Genomic DNA, 24888 nt, shown 5'->3' with positions numbered 1-24888 from the left:
AGACTCACATTTCCCTCTGCCTAGCAAACTTAAACCTGTTCTTCAAACATCCCAGCCCAAATATCATCACCCTTGGAGCCTCCCCTACATCACCAAGTGGCACTTCCCTCCTGGACCTTCTAACTTGTTTGGTTCATAGATACCTAAGCACTTCCAGTTCTATGTCTCATCGGTCTCCTCACAACAGTGTTGGCGTCTCAAGGGTAAGAAATAGTTCTAATCTATTGACATACACTGAGCAGGAAGCGCCAAGTTGGCAAAGGAAAGCACTAATAATCAAGCTAACGTTTTAGTTTGTCTTGTAAAGTAGCTCCAAAGACAATTCTAAAAGAGGAATTCCAAACTTGTTTTGAGTAATATCAATATATTAAATTGAATATATACCTGCTCAATGTGATAGCTGAAAGAAAATCTCCTTGGTTGTTTAAATTCTAATGTCTTTGCTAAAACCCTTCCCTGTCTTTCTTTAATTGACACGCTTCACATCATGCCCCTGGTGTACATAGCACAGGCAGGCAGAAGCTCTTAAGAGCAACGTTTTCCCGAAATAAACGTGTTAATTTGGTCTCTGTAAGGATAAACAACAGGTCTTTGTTATTAAGGAAGACATGATTTATTATTTGTGTAATCAAGCTGCCACCTTAATACTGCAAGGTTTTTCTTAAGACAGGGGAACATCTTCTGATAACAATGCAGTTTTGTGCTAATTTTTTTTTTTTTTTTTTTTTTTTTTTTTTGGAGACGGAGTCTCGCTCTGCTGCCCAGGATGGAGTGCAGTGGCGCAATCTCGGCTCACTGCAAGCTCTGCCTTCCGGGTTCACGCCATTCTCCTGCCTCAGCCTCCGGAGTACCTGGGACTAAAGGCGCCCACCACCACGCCCGGCTAATTTTTTTTATTTTCAGTAGAGACGGGGTTTCACCGTGTTAGCCAGGATGGTCTTAATCTCCTTACCTCGTGATCCACCCATCTCGGCCTCCCAAAGTGCTGGGATTACGGGCGTGAGCCACCGTGCCCGGCCGGTTTTGTGCTAAATTTTAAACCAATTTGGGCCACTAAAGGTTTGGCAGGGGTAAGGGATAGTTGGTGTAATTATGTGCCTTCATTCTGTTGTCACACAAAACAAGGTAAAATTCTTGGCATCTTTCTTTGAACTGGGCCACTTCCTGAAGCTTGAAATAGCACAAAACTTAAAAGCATTCAAGCAAATTGAAATAAAAAATAGCGTTCACCTGAAACTGCACCAAACTGATCAAAGAAGGTTTTACAAAGCTATGCTTGCAAATCTCCCAAATTTTGTAACCCAGTCACATTTAGATGGCCAGTCACTGGAAAGAAACTCACCTTACCTAAAAGAGCTCTTCAGTTGTCCCTGCCCCACCACTCTGCTTTACCTTTCTTCATGGTTCTTACCACTTCCTGGCATTTTATCATACCTTTACTTGTTGATCTGGTCACTGTCTGTTGGCTTCAATAGAATGTAAGCTCCATGGGAGCAGGGACTCCATGTGTCTCATCACTGCCCCATTCACTGCACCCGGAAGAGTGCCTGACCCAGTAGGCACTCAATTCATATTTGCTAAATATGTCTTTCAACTAAATTATATTCTAAAATTATGATAAACAAAGAAAATAAGAACTAATAAGCTTCACCAGTTATTTTTAGCAAATTGCAAAGTTCCCACAGTCACTGGTGATACTACATCTATTGGAGACACACCGCACAAGGGGAAATGGAAATCAATATGCAGCAATTACCTATTCGATAAGTTATCAATAATATTTATTATCCTTTTTGATGTTGTGAGTTTATTTTCATGGTATGTGGCTTAAGTTATAAATAATATTTGCTTATAAAGATTAAGTTATAAATAACTAATAAATTTATAACTTAAATAATATTTATTTTTTGAATAAACTGTAGAGGTAGTGATATAGTTTGAATTCTGAATCACCAAGTAAAAACTTGATATATCTCACAATAAATAAGAATTCTGGCACAGAAACTATCTAATTCTATTGTACGTATACATGACTGTATTTTAAACGATAGTCACATGATGCCCTCAGCAAATATTCATAACACCATATTCCTTGACTATGCTTTTTTTTTTTGAGATGAAGTCTCATTCTGTCTCTACACTCCATGTTGGAGTGTAGTGGTGCAATCTTGGCTTACTGCAACCTCCATCTCCCGGGTTCAAGCAATTCTCCTGCCTCAGCCTCCCCAGTAGCTAGGATTACAGGCATGCACCACCACGCTCAGCTAATTTTTCTATTTTCAGTAGATACGGGTTTTCACCATGTTGACCAGGCTGGTCTTGTACTCCTGACCTCAAATGATCCGCCCGCCTCGGCCTCCCAAAGTACTGGGATTACAGGTGTGAGGCACCGTTCCTGGCCTCCTTGACTATACTTTATCAGCTCTTTGCTGTGGTCTCCATCTCTGATATCTGACACTGTACTCAGCTTGTAGGCACAATGACAAACGCAGCTTTACCATCCTGGCCAAGCCTTTACACACTCAGCCTCTCTAGTAACCACCTCAGCTGATCCAGGGCAACCCTGAGGTTCCAGCTTCAGGCCTGGAGCTCCTCAAGGGCAGATTGAACACATGTCCCCACCCAAGCAGACACAGGCTGGAATTTAGCCATGTGAAAAAAGCCGCATACCATGAAAATAAACTGCTTCCCACAACATTAAAAAAGAGTGGTGATATAATCCCAAATTGCTGATTTTGGCCTCAAGTCTGTCCTCAATTTAGGAAGGTGGAAGAAAATCTAGTTGAAATGTCCATGTTGTGGTGATATTGTGTGAAGATGAATTAGTAACTATGACTGCGTCTTGGTCATAAGAATTAACAAGATTTTGGCCAGGCACGGTGGCTCACGCCTATAATCCTAGCACTTTAGGAGGCCAAGGTGGGTGGATCACCTGAGGTCAGGAGTTCGAGACCAGCCTGGCCAACAGGGGGAAAGCCTGTCTTGCCTAAAAATACAAAAATTAGTCAGGTGTGGTGGCAGGCACCTGTAATCCCAGCTACTCGGGAAGCTGAGGCAGGAGAATTGCTTCAACCCAGGGGGCAGAGGTTGTAATGAGCCGAGATTGGGCCACTGCACTCCAGCCTGGGCAAAAGAGCAACACTGTCTAAAAACAAACAAACAAACAAAAAAAACAACAAAAAAAATTAACAAGATTTCAGAGCTAGTTCTAATTAACAAAGAAACAAGTTCAATAATAGCTTACATTGGGGAAGGGTGGGGAGTGGGTGGGGAGGCAGGGGCTTCATATCACTCACCCCAAGTTACTCTGGGGTAGGGACCCATGTCATTAGCAACTTATTATGGGGGTCCTCTGAGTGTACCCAGAATATTGTGCATCATACATGGTAAGACAATATAATATGTGCTGCTATCCAGTTAACTGATTAAAACATAATTTATTGGCTTTTAAAGCAGGACACAATGACTGTACAAACAAAACCAAAAATAGAAAAGTCTAGAGTAAAATATAAAAATTCCCCTTTTATTCTTTCTTTTATTCTTCAGGGATTGAGCATTGCTCTATGCACACACAAAATGTTTTTATAAAAATAAAACCAACTTTGTATGCTGTACTCCCATGAACTGATTTTCAACAAAGTTCAGAATTATTTCTCTCTCATTTAGGTATTATTATTATTATTACTATTATTATTATTTCGAGTCAGAGTCTCACTCTGTTGCCCATGCTGGAGTGCAGTGGCATGATCTTGGCTCACTGCAACCTTCTCCTTCCGAGCTCAAGTGATTCTCCTGCCTCAGCCTCCCACGTAGCTGGGACTACAGACATGCACCACCATGCCCGGCTAATTTTTGTATATTTAGTAGAGACGGGGTTTCACCATGTTGGCCAGGCTGGTCTTGAACTCCTGACCAAGTGATCTGCTCACCTGGGCCTTCATTTGGGTATTATGATGACATTTTTTTCTCTCTCCATATATTAAGAGCAAGGGACAATTTAAATATACTAATACATTTTAGGAGTTTGAAAATAATTTCTTTTTCTAGGGAAGGTAATTTGGCTTTTTTCTTATAACAATATTTAATTTATTAATTTAGTTTAAAATACATATACTAAATCATGTCTAAAAATACGCTATTTTTAAAAATTGCTTTTTTCCACTCTCACATTTCCTGAAAACATTTTATTCAAACTCTTCACCGGCATATTTGACATCAGTGTTAGGGAAGGTAATCTGAAAAGTTCAAAGCAAATGGATAAACAATGTCACTAGACTGAGCCTTCTTTAGGTGAAGGCTGGCTTCTTTCTACTCCTCAACTTAGGGCCAAATTTCACAGGTCTTATGCCTTTGATATAATCAAATCTTCCTTGAGAACATTTTTTTAAAGTATATGGTACATCTTCCTTCATGAGATAATCAAATTCAATACACTTGTTACTGTAATTATTACATGTTCTATCTTCTCCTGCAAGGAATCCCTACAAAATACATATTTTTAAATTCTAAATTTGGTTTAATGTCAAACACACACACACAAAAATCAAGGTTCACAAGGACTTTTCTGGGTTGATAAGGATTTTTACTAACCTCATTAAGCTGCATTTTGCATCGTTTGCATTTGGCTACATTTCTCTAAACTGTCCTTTTCCCCTTAAATATTTTTAAAATCTATGTAATGAGATGGTCTATATACATCATTGTGCTCTATAGAACATTCTGTAGCTTGGTAACAATGGCAGAAGAAGTGAGTCAGGCAGCATGCATTAAATACTTACTGTGTGCCACATCTGGGGTAGGACTAAGGAAACCAATGGTAAGGTAACATTGCCCTTGAGCAGTTTCCTGGCCAGTGGGGAGACCAGATGTAGGCGAGTAGAACAGCACATTGCCAAGCAAAGCAGCAGGAACACACAGTACTTGGGATGAGAGGAAGAGTCTGGGGAGCTGGGACCTAGGACTACATGACCAGAGGTGGTGATAGTGCTGGTGACCCAGGGGCCTTGTGTGACGTTTTGGGCTTGAATTTTATCCTGAGGTTTGGGCAGGATCTCTGGAGATTTCTAAATTGGATGATGAGGAAACATTAAAAGATGTAACCTAGCTGTCCACCTCCATTATGTCAAGAACCAGGAAACCAACCGAACTGCAACTCAGCCCGAATAAATGTAAAAAATTCACAAACTCCAGCCCACACAAGTGAATCATACACTGCCCAAGGCCTCAGTGGGGTCTGTGTACTATCATTTTGAACAAAAGGATAACACTCTTGATTATTTGGTTTCCCAGACCACACACACAAAAAGAAGAAAACAGCAGATTAGAAGGAGGGAGATGGGAGCTGCCAGAAGCAAGTGCACAACAGCAAAATGTGAGAGGTGAGCAAGGCAGGAACTCAGAGAGCCAGAGCAGGGGGACCTGGGGCCAAGTGATCACCTTGGGAGGTAGCTGAGAGGAAGAAATGAGCTACTGTTCGCAAAGATTTAAAGTCCACGTAGGTGCGAAATGAATCTATGTTACATAATACTTACTACCCAAGCCAAGTACAATCAACCCTAAACTACAGATGAGGAAAGTGAGGCTCATGGATATGCCCAAGGCCCCATACCAGCAGGTAGAACAGGCTCAGCCAGGAACTGCATTCTTCTTTTCCAACTCTAATTCCATTCCTTTGCACAATCCCACACTATTCAAGGGTTGGGGTATGTTCAATTTGAGAAAGCCAGTAAATGTGATTAAATATAAGAAAGAGTTGCAATTTAATGATTCTCATGCAAAATACAAATTAAAATAAAGCGTTGGTGCTTGACAGGTGAGCTTCCTTGTAGCTGTTGGCTTCCCAAGTCCTGTGCTACTCTAGAGAGAGAGGCAGGAACTATGGGAAGGATTTGCCCTTCTGCACCGAGGAGGCCTGAGGGGGCTCGGGATCCACAGGAACTCATTCGCGCCCTCCTGAGTTTTCTTTGTTGTCAATTCGCACCAAATTGAAGAAGCCAGAATGAAACCTGTGGGGGCCTCCTGATGTTTTCTGTAGACCCGTTTCATAAGCCAGGTGTCTACCTTGGTCTCTCCCTATAATCTATCCACATTCCCTACCCAATCCTCCAATCTCTTCTCTGAAACTGGATTTCCAAGCTCAGTCTCTGTGTGAAAATGCTAAGGCTTCTTTAATGATCCTGCTCTTGTTCTTTTCCTGGAGGTTTGCACTGTCCCCCATCTGCTGCCCACCTGCCATATAAGTATATGCCCTGCATATGTGGGCTCCACTAATTAATGAGCCTCTATTGGAATTTCCAGCTGATTTCCAGTCCCTGATCACCTGGTTGCATATCCTAGTACAGAGAGCTTCAACATAGTTGATGGGGACAGTTGTGTTTTGTGACCAAAACTGTGACCAAAGCCTGTCCTCCAGTGAGACAGCCTTTGAGGCCAGGGCAAATACAACCACATTTCCCTAAAAACAATATTGCATGCGTCCCAAAGGGTAAACTGTGCCTGGCTTTCCCCCTGCATAAAAGCCAATGGAAATCACATTTGGCATGGCCTATGCCTTGTGGGTTGGCCGATGGCCAAGCATATACTCAAGCAGACATGGATTTTATATGTCAGGGCAACATTTTTTATGCGCAGTTAAGCTGTGCATGAGGCTGCTGTCTGAAAAAATAAATAAATAAACTTCTCTGCCTTAGTTTCATATCTATAAAAGCAGAACTGATGATTTGAAGTGTTTACATAATTCACCGGAGAACTGTGAGAAACAAGCTATATTTGTAAGCATTTTTGAAGATGAGAGGAATTTGGTGAAGTATGTACAGTATTTTTTTTAAAAAAAAAAACTTCATTTCTTACTAGCCCTGCATTTAAAACATAATTTTCTGGGACATGATTTTGTTTTACAGTAACCCAGGTGCTCAAGGGTACTTTGGGAGTTTTTGTAGTTTCGAGGTTCCATGAAAACCTTCCCTGAGACAGCTAAAGACAAAGCCCACATCTGTTAGTGTAAGAGACACCTTTGTTTATGGAGCATTAGGGCTGTGACAAAAAGACTGACATAAGCCAGGATATTTAGAAGTTAAAGCTGGAGCTTTATTCTAAATGTATGCTACAGAGCTCCTGGTTTTCCACGAAGTCTGGATTTTAAAAACAAAGTTGGCTTTAATTTTCAACTATCTGGCTTTTTTCAACTATCGTCACAGTCATACAGTTATTTAAACAAATGTCTTTGAACTTCCTTAACTTAAAAAAGTGACCCTAAGGTTAATGAATGTTGTGAAATGCTTATTGTTTGAACAAATGAACTGGCCCCCCGCCCACCGAGTGACACGTTCTGTAAGTACCACAAGCAAGCATGATCGGCGCTGTGAAGACTATAGAATCTCGCACAGGGAACCTAAGATATTTTCACTCTTTATACCATACTGACCACTGTCAAAATTTGGGACTGCCTATATTTCCTTTTATCCCCTTATTAAAAATGCCCCAAGTCAAGCTGTTTAAAAATGGAGGGTTGCCAAATTTCCCTTACTAAGAAAATAAGACCCAGGATGTGAAGTGCAGAGGCATGCAGCAGGTGGTAAATTAAAGACAAGTTGGGTGTACAGTTTTAAGCAAGTCTCAGTTAATGATACAAAAGCTACCGAGTTCCTTTCCACAGTAAGTGGAGGAAGAGAAAACAGAATGTACCACCATTCCCATGCAACAGTCTCAAAGAAAGATGCTTCTTTGTGTACAGGTCAACACTGTGTACCCTTCAATAGGGTATTTCAGAGCATTTTTGTGAAAGGCACAAGATCTTTAGCATTCTAATAATAATGTGCTTTCACACTGGCAATAAGCAAGTATCTTAATAGCACACGAAACAGTAGAAACCCATTTTGTCTGAGTGGCTTCATTATATGTTTCTTAGACCGATAATGGGTCTCACCAGGGGAGTACAGAGGAATCATCTGTGAAACATTTCTTAAAAGTACCCCTTTCTTCCCATGGGAGATTCTGAATTACTAGGTCTGGAGTGGGGCTGGTAGGGCTCTTGATCGATGATAGGTAGACAGAAAAATAGATCACAGGTAGGTAAGCATGTAGGTAGATGGATGGATGGATGGACAGACAGACAGGCAGGAAGATTTTAATTGTACAAGTGATTCTAATGGGCTCCTCAGTTGAAGAACTGCTGCTCATACTAAATTGCATATGGCCACAGCATTCAATTCCAGTAAGAATTAATTCAGAGTTTCTATATAAGTAGTAGCACACAATAAAAGACACAGCTCAGGCTTGATTTCAGCTAGTGTATTCATTTGCCTGCTTATGGAACACACCTCCTCTGCCAGGTACGATACTCAATATAAGGCTCAAGAAGGAGACGTGGCCCTGTTCTTGAGGAGCACGTGAAGCAGCATGATGGTATATCTGCTACGTGTTCCAACAGGGGTAGAAGAGAGTTTTCGGGGAGGAGAGGAGAGGAGTGAGAACACTCATTCTATCCAGAGGAGTTGAGGATGGTTTGGAGCAAGCGGGGACACTTGAGCTGAGGCTAAGACAAGGAGGAGGCTTTGCAATATGGCAATAGGGGACATGCAAGTGAGAGGGTCTGGGGAGAAATGGTGGGGGCTGGAGCAGGAGGGGCAGTTAGGGAAACATTCAACCCCTATCCCCCCTCAGCCTCCCCTGCCAGTCCCTGGTGGTTCCTCCCAATACTAGATGCTTCACTTGTATAAACATTTGGAGTTTAAAACCCTCTGTCACTGACACCTTCTCAAGTGATGCTCATGACCATGTGAGGTAGTTAAGTCAAACATTATAAAAGATGGTTTTACTAAATTGCGCTGTTTCTATTAGAAAGCATGTATTAACCGTGTTGTAAAAAACACCATTTATTAACCAAAACGCCAGAAAAGCAAGTTGTCAAAGCATCCCTAGGCTTTAATATTTAAGGTCACTATCAATTTAAAATGATCTGAAACTCATTCTGGAGTGTGCGTGTGTGTGTGTGTGTGTTTGGAGCAGGAAGTACAAGGTGGAACAGGACCTATTTCTCTATCACTAAAAAGCAGGGCGCCTGTGGTAAGTCACATGGATACAGCAAATATAGCATCGATGTCTAATCGTGGCTCTGACCCAGCCTCTTGGTACAGATACAGTTAGTGATGATTAAATCATAGCAGTGCTATTTGGGGGTCTAATAATGTACCTCTTCTATTATATAGAATTTGACAAGAGATGTTTAACATCTCTTTTTAGTTAAATTTCACATGTAGTCTCTTTAGAAATAGTTTTTGCCACTGTGGTGAATCTTCACTTTTAGTATTTAATTTGCTTGTAAGATGTTGGAAAAGAAACCAACCTTCCTGATTAGGAAGTAGGTGACTAAGTCTCTCCGTAACCACCTTCTTTGATCCAGTCTACAGACTCCACAAGGGTGGATTACAGAAAGTCTGGCTTCAGTTTCCTTTGTTCCTATCCTGATACATTGCCTGGAAGCAGTATTTCACCTCTGCTCTTTTCTTTCAGCCATTTCCTTAGAGGTCTCATTAATATCACAGCCTCACATCTCACCTGGAAGCAGATAATTCCCAAGCACAAAATCTCAGCTAGACTGGCCTGCTAGACTGGAGGGAGGAAGGAGGGAGAGAAAGGGGAAAGAAAAGAGAGAAAGAGAGAGGACTCTAACAGTGGTTGTCACCCTCATGGCTCATTAGAATATAGTGGGGAGCTTTTAAACAAACACCAATGTCCTGACCCCACTCCAAAGTCCCTGACTGAATTTGTCTAGGGTGGGGCACAGAGATGGGTATTTAAAAGATTTCCAGGTGATTCTAATGAGTAGCTAGAGTTGAGAATGACCACTCTAACTCTTTGGAAGACATAAAAGATCTCTATGACGTGGCATCTGCCCTCAAGACTTTTAAATCTGGTTGGGAAGGGAAGACTCAACTGGAGAGTAATCTCAGATGAACTTCCAGTAAGTACAAAACTGGGTGTTGAATTCCATCAGCGCCATGAGAAAATTCAGGGCTTGGAGACCAGTTGGGAAGACGTTGTAAGATGGGATATGTGCTGGGCCTTGACACAGGGCTGGGATTGAAGTAAGTTTCCTCTCCCCTTCCCCACTGCCACCACCTCCATCAAGAGCCTTCTAAGTGGATTTCATTCTTAGGAGCTTCCACTCTTGCTTCTTTCCAGTCCATTCTTCCCAGTCTCGTAAAACCCTTCAAAGGCTCCTGAAAGCTGGTAGGACAGAGGCCAAGCCTCAAGGCCCTCCCTGATTGGTCTGAGGCCCCTACCTCTCATCAGGCCCCAGACACACTGGCCTTGTTGCTCAGACATCCCAGTCAACGTCCTGTCTGGGGGCGTGTGTGTTTGCCGGCCACTCAGCTTGACACATTTTTACCCTGGCTCTCACGTGGCTGATTGCTTTTCATTCCTTAGGCCTCAGCCTGCATGCCACCTCCTTAGGAAGCTTTCTCTGACTACGGAGTCTGGCGTAGCCTCCACCCCAACCTCATTCCTTATCCAAATACCAGTTGATTAACTTAGCAGCACTGATCACAACCCCAAGCATTTTGTCTATTCATTACTAATTTTGCTTTCTCTACTAGAAGGAAGGAGCATGCTGACAGAAGCTGTGTTTCATTCTCTCATATCCACACTAACTAGGACATTGCGTGGCACAGAGTGAGTGACCAGGAAACATCACCAGGATGTATGGATGAATTAACGACTGAATGGCAAGGAGGAGAAGGCGTTCTAGGTGGGAAGAACAGCCAGAATGAAGGTACAAATGCTTTTGTGGATACAGAACAGACAGTGGAACAGACTGGTAGATGTAGAGGATACATGGAAAATAACAGAAGATACAGGTTAATAAGTCAAATATAATCATTACTAATAACAATAAATATAAGGATTTGAACTTGACACCTGTAAAGGTATAAATGCTGTGCCAGGACTGAATGATTCAGGTCTAAGAAAGGAAATCATGATTCTAAAGTCCAGTCCTGAGGCACAATTTCAATCACTATTCCTAATTAGAAGATTAAATATTTGGAAAAAATTGGTTTATGTGAAAAAAATTCAAAATAATTTTGGGGAGATAGCTGGATGTTGGGAATTATCTATAAAAATAATAAAAGAGCTACCTAGCTACCTATAAAAACAATTAGGCAGATACTTTATACCAAATGGTAGGAAACCCTGAAACTTTGAAACCATAGCTCTGAAACCTGAAACTGAAACTTTGAAACTATGGCTTCTCTTGACATAGATATCAAAATTTAAATGAGATTATTGTTTCACTGTGTGTTTGTCAAATCTTGTACTGGTTCACAGAGTAATACAGAGTTTGGAAAGAGTCACGTGGAATGTAACGTGTTAGCATTACTAGTGAAAGAAAAAGGACTATTCAGGCACAGGTGTGGTCAGATGAGACAAAGGCACAGGTACTCTGTGGTCTTCCCTCTAATCATGATCTCTCTGGAAGAAGAAGAGAGAAAAAGTAAAATTCTTTCATATTCCAGAAAGGTGTGTCTGCATTTCATTTAAATATCATTAAAAACATATGGGGAAGGCCCTTTCCATAATTTTTGTTAATGACTCTAATATTATCACATCTTTCAAATGAAAATTTTGAATAATTTTTTTTACAATGGTAACAGATTTCATAGGTGGGCTCTATCAAAAAGCATTCTATTTTATAAATTGTCATAAATTTATGAATGTTTATGAAAGAAACACTTCACAACTATATTTTGTCTTATCCATATACTAACTTCTATCCAAGAGGGTATTCAGGTGTATAATAAGATCATATGACACTGACATTTACAAATTAATTTGCTTTTTTAAAAAATTGCTCCAACTTAATTAAACGTCATTAAATGTTTGTTGACTTAATTCAGCAAACATTTACTATACACTTACTACAGCCCAAGCACGGTGCTCAATGCTATGGAAAACACAAAGACCAAGAATCCCCACTCTTAAAGCAGTAAAACAACATGAAAAGTGATGAGTTGAATTTTGCTATTGTTACAAAAGGCTAGATTCAAGTTTATAAATTACTGGCTTATTTATTGGGTGAGCTCTTAGCCTCAGCTACTTATATGTAACTTGGGGGAGATAATATTTACTTACAGAGTGACTGCAAGTATTAATGATGTAACATGTGTAAAATACCTAACTTGATGCCTAGGACATAATGGACACTCAAAAAAGTAAGGTTCCTTCCTTTTAAGACATTTGACATTTAGCTAAATATGATTTGCCTTTGTTATATATGTTCTTGGTACCTGATTTACAAAAATAGAACTTTGAAGTTGACTTTTTACATATAACATCTTACATCATCTATTTTTAACATTTCATGTGAATTGTTACATTTGGATAGATAAAATCTGCATGACCCCCAATCTCATAGATGTCATTGAATTCCACTCCTTTCCAAAGCAGGTTCAAGGCCTAGCTCCCTTTCTTTCTTTACTTCATCTGATGGTGATGTTTATGAGCAGTGAAAGGTTAGAGGCAAGGAAAGAGAAGAGAAATCCTGGACATAGATGACACAGATATTTAATTTCTAAACAATCAAGCACTGCTACTTATGGAAGTTAAGTATCATGAAATGTACATATTCATGTACATGTGCAATGGAATTTCATGTACATGAAATGTACATACTTATGGAAGTATGAATGCTTGATTGTTTAGAAATTAAATATCTATGTTAAAAGTTACTTACCAAAAGTAACTTTTTGGTAACTTTGCTAGTTACCAAAAATGGCTTCCTATATTTGGAAACAGGAAGTTGAGAAGAACTCCGGAGAGGCAGAATAAGGTAAAAATGGAAAGTGAAACTGTGAATGAAGGGATCTTAACAGTGCATTCCAAATTGGAGTTATCTACCTTGTAACTTGGTATCCCCTGGAGAACCTGAGGTTAATATGATTGGGAAATGCTGCATTCTGTATTCCATCTTAGGAATTCACAACAAATATTAGCACCCACAGGAAATTATATGCCAATTCTATCAGCATCTTTCTTTTTTGAGACGGAGTCTCACTCTGTCATCCAGGCTGGAGTGCAATGGCGTGGTCTCGGCTCACTGCAACCTCTGCCTCCCGGGTTCAAGCAATTCTCCCACCTCAGGCATCCAAGTAGCTGGAACTACAGGTATGTGCCAGCACACCTGGCTAATTTTTGTATTTTTAGTAGAGATGGGGGGTTTCACTATGTTGGTCAGCCTGGTCTCGAACTCCTGACCTTGTGATCTGCCCGCCTTGGCCTCCCCAAGTGCTGAGATCACAGATGTGAGCCACCACGCCCGGCCTCAGCATGTTTCTTAACATGCTAAGAAACCTGTTGAATGCTGTTAAACTCAACAATTCTTAAAATCGCCTGAATGCTAAATTCTTTGTGTGTGGAGGTGGGTTGGGGAGTTTATTTAATAACCTGTGGAATTAATATGGAATGGTGTATAATGTAGAAAATGTTGATTACTGATTCCTCTATCACCAAAATGCATTTTTGCTTGTGCTTTATATCTTTTCTAACAGTTGTTCTCGACAGAAGCCATTTGACAAGGATTTCTATTTCATCTTGGTGATACAGAAAAATCACAATTCATTCTGCCTTTGGAAAGATGAGTGTTTGCAAAGAAAGAAACACTCAGAACAAATTCCAGTGATCCTGAAACAAAAGTAAAAACTTCATTTCAAAAACAAAGACTTTGTCCTGCTTCTGCACACTCTTGGGCCATGACTGTCAGTTTACTCGCAGGAGGTCACAGTCACTACACTATTAGAGTAAAACTAGGAAGAAAATTTAGTCCCACTTTCACAGTACTTTTATGTTTATATATGAACTGATTTTTCCTTTTGGCATTTTTATTTTAAAACAGTTATTTTGGTAATACTAGCATTTTGAAAACAGATGCTCCAAAAAACAGATTATTTATCAAATTTTAACTTTTTGCTTAGAAAAATATCTTTACATGGGCCGGGCGCGGTGGCTCACGCCTGTAATCCCAGCACTTCGGGAGGCCGAGGCGGGTGGATCACGAGGTCAGGAGACTGAGACCATCCTGGCTAACACGGTGAAATCCCGTCTCTACTGAAAATGTAAAAATTAGCCGGGCATGGGGGCAGGCGCCTGTAGTCCCAGCTACGCGGGAGGCTGAGGCCAGAGAATGGCGTGAACCTGGGAGGCGGAGCTTGCAGTGAGCCGAGATTGCGCCACCGCACTCCCGGGCGACAGAGCAAGACTCCGTCTCAAAAAAAAGAAAAACGAAAATATATTTACATGAATCCTGGATGCTTCTAAGAATATTTATTTTGTGAAACCTAAAATGCTAAAATAGCACAATGGGTTTCACAATAAATTCAAAGGAAAATACTGTCATTTGCTTGGTAGTTAATAAAATGTTAAATAATAATCTTTACAACATAAAGGGCATTTCAGAGGATAAGAATGAGTTTCTTTTTTAATTTAAAAGAAAATCTGTTCTAATTTTTTATCAAGTTTTTTAGAAGAGCTAGCAACATTACATTCCCCTACATCAAGGCTGACAATCCCCTAACTAAAGAATCCACACATACGTACATATATTAACAATACACATGCAAATGCATGTGTACATATTATGTACGTCTGTGTGTGTATATATAACATTAATAAATTTCTAAAAAGTATCATGGTTAACAAAATTATAGATAGTAAGACCAAGAGATCATGAAAGTGGAGGATTAGAGGAAACAAAATTTTAATTGCAAACACTAGAGTTTGCAAACATAGTCAAATATTCTAGAAAGCATCCTCTTTCAAAACATATGCATTCTTATTGGATCTCTGCCCCATTAGGTAACCCTTCTCCTGAGTCACCATCTTTAGCTGTTCAGGAACTTTGGCATGACAACCTGGGCTGCTAAGGTTTTGAGCCGGCTTGAAATGAAATGTCTTCGTGCTTACATTTTCTTATGTGACAGCCTGGCCTTTACCCTAATTATTTCAATGCTTAGGAGCATGTTTCTCTTTGCCTGGTCTTATTTCCATCTATAAAAAAAGATGAAGTATTTGAAAGTTTCCTTTCTCTGTACCTTCCCATAGGATCTCCCACAGACTGGAGGGAGAGGGGGCAGGAATCCTTTTTAATCCTTTAAGTGGATTAAATAGTCATCAGTGAACCAACTACTATGGCTAGTGGGCAACACACAAGGTATTTCAAACCCAACAATGTCAAAATGGAACTCACTGTCTTTCTCTGAAAACTCATCTTGTGTTCAGTAGTGCAGGACTACCGTCTTAAATTCTCTAACGGGAAACCTCCAGGGTCTCCTTTGACTGCTGCAGTTCTCCCTGCCTCCATATCCACTCGTCGTGCTCTGCTGATGCATATCCAATGCATCCCCCAACCCCATGCCCATTGCACCACCCACATAAATTTCCAATTCTACTTCTGAGACAGCCACTTGACTAGTCTCTTTGCTCAGAATTGCTCACTTTCCCACACTGTCATCCACGCCACTTTCAGAGCCACGCTGCTGGAGCATATATTTATTTGTTCATAAAGCAACCTGCTTCAATCTTTTGATGACTCTCTAAAACGCCAACATGCATTGTATGCTGCCATATGCCAGCCATTGTACCAAAAGCTTTACAGGAGTTATCTTATTTTCTCCTCATAGCAATCCTATGAGATGGGTCCCATTATTGTCACCCCTTACCAATGAGAAAATTAAATGCATAGAGTTTCTATTACTTGTTCACAGTCACTGGGATGACAGGTAGCAGAGCCAACGTTCAGCTAAAATTATCTGATGCTCTCGACTACTCCACTCCAAACCCTTCCTCAGTCTGGCTCCAAATAACTCTCGAGTCTCTTTTGCAGGGAGCTGGCAGACTGTGACCTTCTCAAACTCAATGAATGTACATCAATTGTCAAAAGGCTTTGAACCACTGAGCTAGAATGCACGGTGAAGGCGCAGGGGCTCTCAGCAGCTGCCACCTCCCCTCCAAATGAGTGTGACTCTTTCAACCCACACATGGTAACTGAAATATCTTGATATCAAGTAGGGAAAACCCAACACAATAAATTCTGCAGAACTTTTTTTTTTTTAACAGTACTCTGCACTGTAGAATATGGGATTACATTTCAAAAATTGTGTTTCAGATAAAAATCACACACCAATCAACTTTGCCTCTGAATGTCTTATCACAGTTCATTCACGAGAACCACTTGATGGAGGTAAGGAGGATAGTGGCACTGGCAGAACGCTGATGATGCTTGTAGTCACAGGTGTGCCATTCTAAAGCACCATCTATTCGACTTGTTATATAACTTCTAAGAAGAAATAGCCATTTGAAAAAAAAAGAAGAAAATGTTAGATATTGCTAAAATTGCCCTGACATATTCCACACACACAGTTTGATAAATATTTTATTGTTATTCCAGGAAAAGCTTTTAAAGGAATACAGAAGCCAGCAATTATGGGGAAGGGATGTCTCCTTCTCCGAGATAGTAGGAATGTCAGCTCTTTGCTGCTAAGGAGAGAAAGGACAGATTCACAATGCCATGATAGCTGAAATGTACACACACCCACCAAAAGGGCCGGAGTCCCAAGCAGCTCATCTTTCTTTACTTGTTAACAGCAGAAACCATGCACAAATATCCTGATGCGGCGTTCTATGTGACTTGAATAAATGAGGGACATTCAACCTGTGTGGACCCATTGCTGTGCTTCTGCCTGTCAATTATCCAAACTCCCACACAGAAAGCCTTGCTAGAAGAAGGTCTGGCTCCTTGAAACTAATGATCCAGTTGTCAGTACGAGTGCCCCGCTCTAAACTACTAGCTCTGAAATCCAGGGCCTCGATTCATTTCTGATTAGAAAAATTTAGGCAAATACTCAACATTATTATCTTCTTTAAATTAAATTGGAGAAGCTGTAGTGCTCCAAGTTATTTCAGATTTTTCAGATTTTTTTTTTGCCACTTACCAGTTCTATCTTAAATGCTTCCCTTACAGTCAATATAATGTATTGAAATGTGTGTATGTAATGGATGTTTACATTTTCCTCCTGTAAGAGAGGCTGCTTACCTCATCAAAAAATTACCATGAAAAGTGATCACTGACAGTCAATTATAAGCCATTATAAGAAACATGCTATTTCTGAAGCATTCAAATTATGTGATTTAAAACCCGTTATTCTGTTCAAAGGTATGTATGGCTATATTTGAGATTACACCTAAAATTTGAAATGATATAGAAATTGCTACTTTACAAGCCACTCTCCACAGTGTTTAAATAATCTTAAACTCATCAAGAGCAGAGGTATTTTATTAATTGCATTTAATAACATAACTAGAGATTGTGAAAACATCCCCCAAAGCTCTAGTTACCCAAAAAAGAAAAATAACCCTTAGCATTTTTAAGCCTACATAAAGTCTGCCACAGGAGTTTCTTTCCTTTTTTTAAATGGCCTTTAAATAAATATATGAGTCAGTTTAAAAAGGCATTTACTTGAATTAAAGTGATCGTTCTGCCAGAATGTCAGTATAATAAATTGTGGGTGGCAGAAGTTTTAAATGAGTCTAAATTAGAGATTCTAAGTTTATTTATTTAATTTTTACTCACTCTACTGCTGTAATTAGAGAAGCTTTTGGTTGATCTTCAAATTGTGCCTTGTCATGGAATACCATACCTACCTGCTTTTATGACAAGCCCTATAGTACATTTATTTTAATGACCAGAATGGGGGTATAATCCATATACATGCATCCAGCTTCACTCCTGCTACTACTACACACACATCCTTACACTTGTTTCATTTCTTCCACCACCCTAACATTTTCATCCCTGATATTATACTGTTGCACTTTATTTCAATATCTTCAATGGCAATGACCAAATAATGTTAGTCACAGAGTTTTGTTCCTGGTAAGCTATTTCATAAAAGAACCTAATACACGCTGACTTTAAAATCTCTGCTAGCCTATGCTACCTGCGCCGAGGACTGAACTAGCTCAATTTCATAAACAAATATGTTTCACCATCAATGGGTGGTCTTGTAGTGTAGAATGTGTTTTAAATGATGTAACCTCTTAGAAGAGCTGACCATGTCTCAAGGCATGGGAAGCATCACCTTCAAGCTGATACCAGCTGCGTAACTGAACTAATGAGCTTCAGGAGACAGATAATCCATAACACAGCTGGGAGAATTCTGCTTGAGTGCCGACAACACTGAAATGGGGCATGATCTCACAGTATGTCTCCTCTAAAAGTTCAATACAGCAAAGTAAAAAGAAAAAAGTTCCACCTGATAATTTTATGCTAATTATTTAATTGACATTAACATACTTCAATCATCTGTTTGTCTAGTTATCAAGTAAAGATACTAAAAATAAGTACATTTTTAAAGGTTCACAATTGACCACTAATGTCTCTATTCTGAAATGAAAATATCAGAGCCTATCGAAACATTTTCGACATTGCATCCTAACGTGAAGATGAAAGCATCAGACCAAAGAGCTCTTATGCTGTTACACTGTGCATATTGTAATATTTATACAGAATTTTTGCTCAGCTCATTAACTTAATTCCATCTACCTTGTGCCATCCCTTAGTAATAGTTTTTTCACTAACCGTATGCATTTTCCACCCACCGCTCTGAGCACAAAAGAATCAAACACCACACTTGCTTCAGCCTAAATAAAATAGCAGTAGTCTTCACAAAAGGTGAATTTGGAATACAATCTGCATTCCCAGTTCCTAAACTTCAAAGTAAACACTAATTGTCTTGTGGACAATGCATCGGGGTTCACATATTACACGCGTCTCAGTCTTGAACATTTAAGTGCAAAACGAGAGCAACAAATAGGCAAACCTTCCGCAGTAAAGGATGCGGGCTGCAAAGGAAGCCAGCAGCTATGAAGAATTCATGCTTGATTTACCCACCGGCGTTGTCCATGTCTCAGGAGTGGCGAGGCGAGTTCTGTAGCCTGGCAGCCGGGAAGCCCTGGCTCTTCTGACTAACGAAGCACCCTGTCCTTCTGCTGATTATCAGCCCTTGCTGGCACACTGAGCATACTTCATGCACTGTCTGCAGGAGACACCGCCAGGAAATTTATATCTCCAAGGATGACAAACAGCCATTAGCTCCATTACAGGCTGATTAAGAGAGACTGAGCCTATCAAGTGGGTACTTGAATCCCCTGGGGTTTCCACCTCTGCTCTAAGCTAAGGAGGGGGAAAAAATCACTGCAATGTTGAATGTGTTGCACATTTCAGGAAAAAAAGTGCACATGCTATGCAAAACACAGAGCTTTCCAAAAGATGCCAGGGCAAACAGGAGCAGGAAGAGGCACTGATCATGAAAAGGTAAAAAGGAATATTTAAAAATACAATACATTATCCTTTCCTTGGGGTTAGTCTAAATATGGTTCAGCCTTTATCATTGACATCACTGAATGACTGGGCAACTTTTCAATTTAAAATTTTAAAGCGTTTTGGTTGTTGTTGGGGGAGGAGGTAGGGAGTAGCAGATAAAACATTGAAAAATAAAGCTATCTTTAATATCTCTGTTCCAAATAAATATTAGGAAGTTGAGTATTGCCATTCCATTTTAGTTATGTTCATCATGACTAGTTCTTCTATTTCTGATCAGAATTTCTGCTCACCTATCCTAACAGAGAAATTCAAAGTATTTTCACCGAATGTCACTAATAATTCAAGAAAGAACTGTCAAAAGAGGTTAGGGGATTCTACAGTCCGTTATCATCTGTGGCTAAAGACATGTGAAGATCAGGAAAGACTGACTAACACAGGAAGGCCCTACTTCACTTCTTTCGTTTAATTTGGCTGTGTATAGATGACTCTCAAAGACACCAAAAACTGCTTACGCTGTCAGGACACAAGGGTGAGCACAGTGCTGGAGAAATCAGGTGCCAGGCCTCGTGGCTGTCATGACATTAGATGCTGGGGACAGCGCAACTGTTTTCTCAAATATAGTACAAAGATTTGCAATGACCTCATAGGACCTACGATGAAATGAATCCACAGTATAGTTAGGCTCTCCAGGTCTTTTATACAGACAGAATTTTAAAAAACAGTTCATAGTGTTATATCCCCAGAGTTGCCAAATTTGAAAGGCAATTTGTTTATTAAGCATTTCTTTATGCCATTGGAATTCCTAGTGACACACCGGTCACAAATTATTTATAGTCTAGTTTCCCATTGTAACAGCTTCTAGGTTTAAGTGTTTTTGTTTTTAATGTAACTTCAGGATTTCCTATAGATATGAGGTTCTTTTATTGTTTAAACAAAACACTTTGTTTATGTCAGTGATAGTTCAGAAATGTTTTCCTCAAATAAAAGCTGAATTTCTCAGTGATTTTTAACCTGAGATTTTTAACCCTGTCATTTCAATTCTGTCACACAATTTTAAAGGTATATCACTCTATGAATTTAAAAAATCATCTTTATATATTTTTTAAAAATTTGCTTGGATCCCGTAAGACTGAAATCACTGGGTTTCTATACCTCGTCTACTTGCCCTGATTAAGACCTGCCAACTATCCAGAGTGAGTGTTATAAGCTCCAAATCTAGGACAAACTAACTATTTTTAAGAAAAAAAAGAGGAGATAACAGGGAAATAAAGGTAACAGAGAGAGAAGATAGATCATCAAAGCTGAGATGTGGGTAAGGAGTAGCTAAGAAGTCTCATCTATTGGCAGTGCCTATTGCCTAATATGAATATATTTATATTAGCTTTGTCCACAGTTCAAAATGTGACTCTTAGTCATTTTTATTAATACTGTTAGTCCTTAAATGACAAATGGATTGTGTTCCAAAAGTTCATTTTATTGGTCGTTCGAAACACACTTTTTTTTTCATAAATACTGACTGGCTTCCAAGGCCAGTCCATTAAGCACTCCCTAACTCACAATGCGATTTATATAAAATCTAATCTTTACTCACAAGTCTAAAATCCAGAAAGTTTTAAAAATACTGTTGTTTTTTGTAAGCTTCGCTCCAAAATGCATTTAGTGTCATAACTTGGAGTGACGTGATGCTATTAAAAATCTTTACTTATTCCACTTAGAGCAAATAATCATGTTTGCTACAGAAATGTTTAATATTATAGGTTCTAAGAATCTTCCCAGATCCTGCTAGGAGTGATTCATAATAAGTAGCATATGTTTTCTATTACCTTTCTAAAATAAAATTCTGAATTCTGAAACACAACTAACTCCAAGGGTTTCAGTTGAAGGACTGTGGTCCTTCAGTCCATTTTTGCAATTTAAAATGGTAGATGACAAGTATTTGTGGTGATGGATGTGTTAATTAGCTGGATTTAATCATCCCACATTGTACACATATGTCATTATATCACATCATACCCCATAAATATATACAGTTATAATTTGTCAATTTACAATAAAATAAAAATAAAATGGCAGAAAATAATTCTTAATACTATTTTGTCACAGGATTCCCCTAGGTATTTAGGAACTTACCATCTCCCTCCCTTGCCTATAAATACTTAAACATCTCCACTAAGAGATAAACAAGAAATGGGCAACATGGAAAAATGTCTAGAAATCAGAAAATTAATGTTGAGTGTCCATTATAAATTAAGCCCTGTTCAAAAACTGCATTCATTGCCGAGGACATAACTGCTTCCCAATTCTCTGTATTGGTAACTGGCTCCACCACTGCCCCTCCTCTGTCCCTCCCCAGCATCAGAGGAAGGGCAATGCAACCGTGAAAAAGCACAGTAAGTGGACCATTTTCCTCAAGCTCCAGGGAGAATCCACTCCCTCCCTTGATTTAATTCACACCCACAATTAATATGCTGTAGCTGGGGAATGCCTGGTTATAAAATGTTCACCAGGCCCTTTCCTATGGCCCCAGAGGTGCTGTGGGCATGGTAGAGGCATCGATAAGCCTAATGTTCTCCATTATGTTTCTAAATATGGGGTTTGTTCCCATTTTTATTAACCTTCCCATGAGTATATACTCAGCTTGCCTAGAGTTCGACAAACTTGTTTGAGGCTGGGGTAATTTGGAGCACCTGCATCCAAGTACCCTCAGTGTGATCCCACCTTCGAAAGAAGGACACAACCCCTCACTGTCTGGGTTTTTTAAGAGAGTGTTTGCCTGGGGTTGGTTGTATGATGTTTGGGATGCCGAGCCTGTCTGGCTGAGGTGGCAACAGCAAGGCTGCTGTGGGGCCCTGAGTCTTCAAACGCATCACCAAGCACATCTTTCTACAAAAAAAAAAAAAACCCTATTAGCAACTGTCTCTCTCAGTTTTAACAAAGAAGATAATGTCTTGGCTCCCTATAAAAGTTCTGCTTGCTTTTCTTTTTTTTCTCTTTTTTTTTTTTGAGACGGAGTCTTGCTCTGTTGCCTAGGCTGGAGTGCAATGGCACAATCTTGGTTCACTGCAACCTCCACCTCCTGGGTTCAAGCAATTCTCATGCCTCAGCCTCGCGAGTAGCTGGGATTACAGGTGCTCACCACCTGTAATCACCACCGCCTGGCTAATTTTTGTATTTTCAGTAGAGATGGGTTTCACCATGTTGATCAGGCTGGTCTTGAACTCCTGACCGCAGGTGATCCACCCGCCTCTGCCTCCCAAAGTGCTGGGATTACAGGCATGAGCCAGTGCACTGGGTCACATTACTTCTTAACTTTCCTACGAGAAGCTCTCACTTATTGGAAGCACAGAGAAGAACTGATGGCAATAGGTGGCAATAATACTCTGCCTTTCCTAACTGAAATTCGAGCCCAGGGGGATAAAGGCCAGTTCAGATGGATTCTATGGAGAAAAAGAGCAGAAACACCACTCCAAGGGGCAGAGAGACTCCAAAATCACAGGCTAAAAAGAACATAGTTTTACTTTTAGAGGACGAATTGGAATCCTTTCTTACAAGATCAGGCTCTGTTTCTCAGGATGGAGAAGTAAAAGAGTAAACTGTCCACGTAATTAGATTGCTTGGTCCAGTAGATCTCTTGGATACTCAAATGGGCCTATCTGACTATTTCAACCTTTTGAGTTTCTGATTCATCCAAAGAATCAGAATATTGACTACCAATGAGAAAGCTTGCTCCCTATTCATTTTGGAACATATTCTACTGAAAGTGTCTTCTTTTCTTTTCTTTTTTTTGAATCAGAGTCTCTCTCTGTCACCAGGCTGGAGTGCAGTGGCATGATCTCGGCTCACTGCAACCTCAACTGCCTCCCGGGTTCAAGTGATTCTCGAGCCTCAGTTCCTGGATAGCTGGGGTTACAGGCACCTGTCACCATGCCCAGGTAACTTTTTGTATTTTTAGTAGAGACAGTGTTTCACCATGTTGGCCAGGTTGTCTTGAACTCCTGACCTCAAGTGATCCACCCACCTCGGTCTCCCAAAGTGCTGGGATTACAGGCATGAGCCACCCCACCCAGCTGAAAATCTCTTCTAAAAACATTTGAGCCACTGCTTTTACAAATACAGCTATCAAATAGTTTTGACAAGCAAAATGCTTGGATATATAGCTCTCCAAGGTACTAAACCAAATCCCTGAACTATTAACCAAAAACAGTTGATAGGAGAAAGTTTTGCAACAGATAGTATTTCCAGGAAGATCTGGGCAAGAAAGATTATACATTTATCCAATGTTCTACTATGTGGATTCTAGGCCAATGCTACTTGACATGACTGTTTTCTATTCTGCCTAACTATTCTCCTTTTGAGGTTTCTCTTCTGATATAAGGTGTGGGGAGGGGTCTCCTGAATTTCTGGATAACATTTGCTTCTCTTCCCTTATTCATGGTCCTTGGAGTGTGCCTGATACCTCTTTTTTTTTTTTTTTAAGGCAGAGCAACATACACTGCTCCTTGGCTATAATTTTTTTCCCTGTTATATTCAAAGTTGAGTCCAATCCCTCTCCCCGACTGCAAAATCCCATGGCAGTTGTCCCTATACCTATTGCAATGGTCCCAAATAAAACCTGCCTTACTGTGCTTTAACAAGTGTCATCGAATAATTTTTTAACAGCAAATTGTTGGAGGTAAAGACATTTTTAAATGTCTTCAATTAGTTTAGCTACTTCCAAGTTTTGTTTTTTTTCTTTTTTTGAGACAGAGTCTTGCTCTTGTCACCCAGGCTAGAGTGCAGTGGTGCAATCTTGGCTCACTGCAGCCTCCGTCTCATGGATTCTAGCAGTTCTCCTGTCTCAGCCTCCTGAGTAGCTGGGATTACAGGCATGCGCCACCATGCCTGGCTAGTTTTTGTATTTTTAGTAAGACGGGGTTTTGCCATGTTGGCCAGGCTGGTCTCAAACTCCTGACCATGGGTGATCTGCCCACCTCGGCCTCCCAAAGTGCTGGGGTACAGGCATGAGCCACTGCGCCCAGCCCACACTTACCCTCTTTAACATCTTAATGCAGAGGCTGTGAAACTTTTCTGCACACCCAGATTGCCTGGTGTCTGGACCTTACATAAGGCAACATCCATCAGACACAGTCTTCTGACAAGTTTGGACTTTTGGCCAAGGTGGTTTGGCGAATCCATACTTGGACAACACCCCACTGCTCCAAATACATAGCAATGATAGATAAAATATTAAATAGGTAAATCACAGCTAGGCACAAGAAGCTAGCTGACCATTTCGATGAATGAGCAGGGAGCCAAAAGCTGAAGGCTGTGGGTGAGGTTTCTGCAGTGTCCTGCTGTACCCAAGGGACAAAAGCAGAGGTCAAGGCCAGATGCGCAGCTCCTATGTAGTAATGGCTCTAAAAGAGCTCCACATGAGAAAGGAGCAATCAGAGCCAGGCTCTGCTTGAATGGAGAGTCCTGGCTCAAGAAATGAGGTTGGAAAAACAAATGGCTGATGCCTTAGTTCCAGGAGC

At 40.2% G+C, this 24888-nt stretch overlaps 1 protein-coding gene across 3 annotated transcripts in view; it reads right to left on the bottom strand.

Annotated features, from left to right (window-relative positions):
• The window catches only part of PHACTR2 (phosphatase and actin regulator 2), a 293821-nt gene that overhangs the window by 203115 nt on the left and 65818 nt on the right, over positions 1-24888 (bottom strand). Inside the window, exon 1 of one of the 3 annotated variants that reach the window (XM_003811546.5) lies at positions 18944-19157. The exons of the other annotated variants lie outside the window; for them this stretch is intronic. Within the exon in view, the coding sequence (XP_003811594.3) occupies positions 18944-18956 (13 nt within the window). The 5' untranslated portion in view covers positions 18957-19157. Of the gene's footprint in view, positions 1-18943; positions 19158-24888 lie in introns of those variants that run through there. 3 annotated transcript variants of the gene reach the window in all.

This window comes from Pan paniscus, chromosome 5 (assembly GCF_029289425.2).
Source record: "Pan paniscus chromosome 5, NHGRI_mPanPan1-v2.0_pri, whole genome shotgun sequence".
Classification (NCBI taxonomy): Eukaryota; Metazoa; Chordata; class Mammalia; order Primates; family Hominidae; genus Pan; species Pan paniscus.
The sequence above is the reverse complement of the archived record's forward strand: the minus strand, read 5'-3'. Positions and strand labels throughout refer to the sequence as shown.